The 7,187-nt window shown below is 35.8% G+C and overlaps 1 protein-coding gene across 1 annotated transcript; it reads right to left on the reverse strand.

Moving 5' to 3' along the window:
- Positions 1 to 74: 74 nt before the first annotated feature.
- LOC116295768 (uncharacterized) lies at positions 75 to 5,650 on the reverse strand. Its single transcript, XM_031703683.1, has 2 exons — positions 5,198 to 5,650; positions 75 to 856 (listed from the first exon to the last, which is right to left on the reverse strand). Exons 1-2 carry the CDS (start codon positions 5,616 to 5,618, stop codon positions 159 to 161), a joined length of 1,119 nt encoding a protein of 372 aa, XP_031559543.1. The 5' UTR covers positions 5,619 to 5,650; the 3' UTR covers positions 75 to 158.
- Positions 5,651 to 7,187: the final 1,537 nt, after the last annotated feature.

Below are 7,187 nucleotides of genomic sequence, written 5' to 3' on the forward strand. Positions count from 1 at the left end.
GCTTTATGACAGTACACAGCACGCGCGCGCGTTTTCTATTTCTTCATAATAAATAACATAATATACAAATATAATTGTGAACGGCATTATTAACATTATTTAATACCGTCTAGTAGGAATATTACCTCTAGCTATTTTCCAAACCGCGCGCCGCCTGTTTAATATGAACTGTAGCGCTCGCCCTCTTCTTCTCGTCCACCATGCCTTGTTTTAGAAATAGCCCATTTTGGTTTTAGATGACATAGCTTTGGTTTAAATTGGTATTCGGGTAAAAATGCATTGTATTCAAAAATAGGGGAAAATTTGCAAAGCTTAGAAAATTCAGCAATTTCCTGTACCTTGTATACCATATCAGTGTGATATTTATTTTGCATAGTGTGGCTCAAGAGCCATAATTGCTTCATCGCCCTAGGGTAGGTTCCATGTAAACTTAAATATTTACCGCATACACTCATTGTGTAATAGTTAGGATCTCGGCCTGCACTTTTATGTATGATTCGCTCGTTATCCATAAAGTAAGTGATGTTCTTGTGGATTGTGTTTATCCACATTGCTACCGCTTGATCCCCATATGGATGGCAAAATAAAGATTTGTTTTCCCGCTTTTCCATGATCTCTTGTATTAAATCCTTGGATAACAAAAGCCATGCTTCATCTATTCGAACTACTCGAGGATGACAATGTACAAACCCCCAGTAAAGTCCATCTTTAGGTCGGTATTGGAGCTCATTGACAAGACGATCCACACAAAGAAAATGATCATCATCTATTCTTAAAAAGAAGTCGTAATCGAAATTACTGTTCTTAATTGTCCATTCCCATATCAAAAGAAGGCGTTCAGCGAAAGCAAAACTATCTGCAACAAAATCAACAATAAGTACATACATTAATAACTATAAAATGTGGGGTAACTGTAGTTAGGCAAAACTAAAAAAAATATTGAGAGAAAAATATTTGACACTGACTGCAGGAATAGTATAATGTATGCAAAGAACCATGATACTATTCCCACTGAATAACACTGTAAAAACTGACAGGTTAAACCTGTTAATCATAAATTCTGACATTAAATAGACAAAAGTATAAAACACTAAATTTTCTATATTTTTATCAAATAAAAAGATACCTTTTCTAATCTTGTGAATTTATTTTTAAAATCTATGGAAAGGGTAGGAATGTTGATGTTGTATGAAAGAAAAATTGTAAAAGCTGAAATGGAATGAGAAGAAGTATTCCACAGCCCTCGTTAAAAGGGGTACACTAGACAACCGCTCTAATGGCACAGTAATCGGAAACTCTCAGGTTATAGCAAACCTGAAAGTTGAGGCGGTATACGGTATATGTCTTCAAAGACTCAGTTATTTGGTCGAGCCTTTTTCAGATCATAAAGTAGTGCATCTAACCACTATCCATAACAGGTCCTCACTTATCCTATGTGGACACAGACATGGCCGCTGTCTGAACTACAACAAATTGACTGAGAGTCGTAAGATCGCCATCCTTCAGTTTCAACCGAGCTTCTTTACCTCTCCAGGAAATATGGGGGCAGAAGACTGATATCAGTCGAGTCCGAATACAAACTTACGAAATTCAAGACCGCAGTAAAGCTGTATTCGAATCAAGTGCGAGAAAATGGGACGACGTTCTCTAACAAACGGCGTTGTCGAGTATGCCGCGGAGGTGGGCGTGAACTTTGATTTTAAATACCCTAATCCAGCTGGGTATGGAAAGAGCTGGTGAAGTCATGAAAAGTTCCGAACAAGAGAAAAAGGGCCGAGATGATCCGAGGTCGAAGATGGCAAGGGAAGCTCTTTGAAGCAAGGTATAGGCAGATGAAGATTTCGTAGACTGCTTCATTTGGCTATACAAATGGATGACAGCTCCTTCGCACACTGTTGCGAGAATATACGAGCTTTACAACCAATTACTCCCGACGAAACTATACTACCACGTAGTAAAACGGGAACGGTCCCTGCAACGGACGTGTCGAATGTGCCGAAAAGCCCCTGAGAGTGTTACCCACGTTTCGCTTGTTGTAGTGCATTAGCACAAACCGAAATACCTTGGAACAACAAATTTGGCCACAAGAGGAGAACTTGTCGGCGCTGGAAAAACTTCTGCGCCGCAATGGTTACAAAACATGTTGGATGATAGATCGACTGGTAGATCTACAAAATACACACTTTCACCAAATAAGACACCATCTTGGATATATTCTCTGCTAGTGCCAGTCCTTTCCGACCAATGCGCGCGCAGAGGTTTTTGACTTTTTGTTTGCAGCAACTTTTATTTGTTTGCAGCAACTTTTACTTTTCGCTTTTATTTTCTAATAAAAATCATTAATTTGCCGTGATGTTTGTTTCTGTTTGCGGCAACTTCTATTAATTTGCAGTAACTTTTATTTTTTTGCAGCAACTTTAATTTATTCTTAACGATCATAATTTCTTTGGCAGCAGCTTTTATTTGTTTGCAGTTGTCCCCTATGGGCCACCGTACTAATCCTATTGACGCAAAGATTATGGACAAGTAGGCACGAAGGGTGATATGATCATAGACATGAGCTGTCCTTGGATGGACAATGGAGCGCGCAAAAAAACAGAAGAGAAATGCGTATGCACTGCCTGGGAACTGCGGAAACAATTTCCAGACTATAAGATCAAGCAGTACAACATCATCATCGATGTCTTAGGGGGATGTGTTATGGGATGACCGCTCTCGGTACGAGCTACTGGATCTTTATTCTACTATCTCTTCTTCTGTTCTATACTCTGCTCTTCTATACTCTATCTGACTTAAACTAATTACATGAGCTCTATTTATAATAACTTCATGACATTTGTCATTCTACAATCAATGTGATATTATCGCTGAGTCTTGATTGGCTAAAGGAAATAGTAAATTCCTAAGTGTGATATCTTATTAAAGAATAATACGAGTGAAAATCTTAGAACTAAACATAGCTTAAACTAAAGTTAATGTATGAATATATGGTAAAGGTATAGAAAGGTCTACGAGGAATAATTATATCAAAAGATTTAAAAGAATAATGCTAAAATAACTAAGCAAAGGGGTAAAGAGTGTTTAGGGTGTAACCAGAGGTGTACATGCTAATGGGAGGAGCTAAGTGGTTTACTTGTAAATTCAAAGCATATACCATCATCCAAACTTGTGCGTGATGGTAGCCTTACTGAAATGTTATATCGATATTTTCAATAACTAATTGATCGTTCTTTATCTTGTTTTCATACGATAAGAAATAGTAATTAGAAAACTGATGTCTAGCTTAGTCTGTAAAAACATTAATTTTCTCTCTCATAACAGATGCTCTAGGGACACAGCAGAAACTGTTCGAGACTTGGTCGTCTTGTTTTGCATGCAGAATGCAGTTATTTCCAACACATTGAACATTTCGAGGACTTTTAAAATCATAACAGCACAGAGATTGAATTAGTACATGGATGTTGATAAACGTCATCGAGGAGGAGGAGGAGGAGGCAATCTAACGTTTACACTGTATCTGGCTGCAAAGTACTGGCAGGGCCGACATCATAGACGTAGTTAAGAGCAAGAAGAAGGCGAAAGTGATTGACATCTCAGTGCCTCAGTATGGACCATAGAATTGATCAAAAGGAAATGGAAAAAATTGACAAGTACCAAGACCTCAGAATAGAAATAGAAAGATTGTGGAGGATGATACCATATTAGTTCCGATAGTCATTGGATCGCTAGGAACAATATCAAAACAGTTTTAGGATCATGATCAGAGACTAGAACTTGATAGTATCTTGTTAGACCTACAGAAATCTGTAGTTTTAGGCACGGCACACATCTTAAGAAGAGTACTTCAGTCTCAGGAGCCGGGTAGAATCTCGAGCTGAAGGTTAATGTATACCAGCAAAAGTGTTGTAATATTCTTATTTTGCTGTGCAATAAAGGAATGAAATAATAATAATAATAATAATAATAATAATGATCGCTGATAAGAATTGGAAGGTTTTGTTTACGAAAAGTTCGAAGCTTTTAACAAACTTTTACCTATATCAGTATTTTTTTGAAAAAAATAATGATTATGATCATAGTTAATGGAGCGGAATGGTTGGGAAACCCATTGTTCTATGTTTTTGTTCGACTTTATCCATTGTTATATGACGTTGACGGTGCACAGTGAAGGAAAAGTTTCTCCATTTGTTCATAGTATTCGGGAATATAGAAGTTTTTAACCGTAAAAACGTTTTAAAATACTTATTATTTGTTAATTAATCCTATACGATTAATACTAATTGTTTATTGAAAAGGAAATGCCTTTTTTCATGCTTTCTTATTTATCATCTAGTAACTTAACTGTATATGCGCGGAAATATTTATACGCATAGTTTGTGGTCATCGAATGAAAGTTTTCACTTTCAAAATGTTCATACATGAGAATAATAAAGAAATAAGTATTTTCAGCCATACTTGCTTTGGTTCATTGTGCACCCTCAGTAACACGTGATGGTACGGTTCAACATCAAACGCAAAACAATAACTTTGTTCTATGAAGTTTCCAAACTTATGATGATGCTCATAATGGAAACTTTATTCTTTTTCTTAAATACAGTTGTAAATCTCTCTACGCATAGGCATTTAACAACTGGCTACTTGAAATTGATTGATATATAAATGATATAGATATATATATATATATATATATATATATATATATGTATACATTAAAAAATATATATTAAAATTTCATTAAGTCTGGGCTTTCCCAAATCTTATTTTTACAACAAAATATATAATACGTGGCTCTAATGGCAAGATTCATTATTTTTTTTTATTATATAGTTTTGTTGTTTTTTGTCGACTCCAATGTCACTCATCATGTCTAAAAACGTAGAACATTCGTCGGACAGGACGCCAAGAGAGCTCATCGAGAGGTTTACAAATTTAACGCGATCGAATTTACTGGTCAAATCTTTAATCAAATTCTTGTATTTTTCTCTTTTACGGACTGCATTGTTATTAAGGTTAGACTCAAACCCAACTGTTAGTTCCAGAACATAAAGGTACTTGGACTGTATTAGGAGAAGGAGATCTGGACGAATAGTGTCACCAGTAATAATTGAAGGACTTAGAAAACCATTTACATATAATAATAATGATGATGGTTTTAATCATAATAATAAAAGTATCGTGTTATCCTACAAATGCTTACCTGTTGCGTTTAAAATTTCAAGGTCTTTATTTTGGTCTTTCTCCTTACTAAGTGCGTATTTAGACTTGCTATTTAGACCGACGTAGTCTGAAAAAAACCTACATTGCACTTGTAGTCTTTCATCATTACACGCTGAAAACCAGGTGTCTCTAATAGCATCCCTTCTTTCCTTTCTATTTGGGTGGCTCAAAATAGCGACAAACAGACGTACTCCTGTATTACCAGTACTTTTTATCGATTCCTGATGATGCCTAGAGCTTAATGAATTTACCATATCGACATTCGGCCATACCTGCGATCTGATTCCACCGAAAAAGATGAGCCAAATAAAAACCATGAATGAAATAGATATTTGGAGAAAAAAAGCCGCAGAAAGAAATTTAAGCCACAACGAAACGTGAATTTTACTGGTACTGACCATTTCTATTTTAAAAACAGCAAAGAAACACGTTCGGTAGGTGCACGACGAGGAGTTTTTGTATATTTAACAACCAATCTCAGGTTTTTATTACCATTTGAATACATTCTATCAGCATTGAATGTGTTGCTATGATTCTGTTATCTTAAATGTGTAAAATTTGTGCTTTAATAGTCTTGACAACTAAAAATAACAAAGGCGAGGATTGCCAGTATTTTTAATTTTAATTTTCTTTGTGAATACTATATTAAAAAACGTTTTTAAAGGGAAAACTGGCGAAGTCATATATATTTTTGGTACAGTTGTCCATTTGGTTTTCATTTCACATCATATTTTGACAAAACTTTTAAAATTGCTTATTAGATAAATTACACACCAAAACCTAGTAAATAAATCAGTTTGTAAAGCAATTTAAAAAAATAGAATGAACATGTGAAATACTCAACAAGTTGCCAATTGGAGTCTACAATTTTAGAAGACCACTGTTTCCTGCAGCGAATTTCAATCGATCTCTCTTCTAAATATTTTCTCTTTTAACATATCGATTGCTAATTTGTTTTCCACTGATTTGTTCAGCTTACAGCAGGAACCACATGCGTTTAGTGAGTGTATCTAATAAACTGGGAAAATTTGCTTGACGTGAATGTGTGAACAGTGGAAAATCAAATTATCTTAAGTTTGCCTTACATTTTGCAAATAAAAAGTCTCAAAAAGTCGTGTGCACGAAGAAATTTAAATATTTTGAACGATGTCTATTTTAAAGCTGGCCCTGAGTAATTATAACATTGGATCTGTTTGTTCAAATTTAATTATTTGCGTTGTCGTGGAAATGAAAACGCATGGAACAACATTCAATTTAAAACTGTAGATAGCAAGGGCGGATCCAGGGGGAGGGTCGGGGGGTCGCGACCCCCCTGTCATTCCTGAGGTCAAATGGGCTTCCGTTGTTAAAAATGCGACTGGGATTCCTTTGCCCACAAAATTTACCCCTGAGACCCCCCCTTCAAAAAACCCTGGATCCGCCCTTGGATAGGACTTTTGTATGATCGCGTTAGAGTGCAAACAATTAATCCGTGAAACACTAATTACTAAATAGTACAAAATGAAATTGTGCTATTTTTAGTGTTATTAAAGTTTCACAAGTTTGTATGTATGTATGTATGTATGTACGGTTATATTGTTTGAACTCTATTTGACTCGCACTATACCAAGATGCTTCGTGAATTTTCTTTCTTCTTCAAATTTGTTGTTCCGAATGAGAATTGATTAACTGAACAAAGTGAAAGCCTGCACGGTTTCGCAGTGGATAGCACTTCCGAAGGGAAATCGGAATCTCCTATTGTCCAAGATATAGCAAAAAATGCTAAAACGAGGCTATCGGGTAGAGCTTCGAAGAGTTCGCTAAGAACTTTGCTACAAATCTGCGAGAGATCGTTACATTTTGATAGATATCTTCGATATACGAAGTACTTTTTTGTCTTTCTAACTATGGTCCTCGCATAGTGTGGACAGCATTAAACAAATCTTGGACTGCAAAGATCTCGGCTTCAAATCAATTATCTGTCCTTCCAG

The sequence above is a fragment of the Actinia tenebrosa genome, unplaced genomic scaffold (assembly GCF_029948245.1).
Source record: "Actinia tenebrosa isolate PJP-AT-01 unplaced genomic scaffold, QUT_ActTen_1.0 PGA_scaffold1__47_contigs__length_23844297, whole genome shotgun sequence".
In the NCBI taxonomy this organism is placed as follows: domain Eukaryota; kingdom Metazoa; phylum Cnidaria; class Anthozoa; order Actiniaria; family Actiniidae; genus Actinia; species Actinia tenebrosa.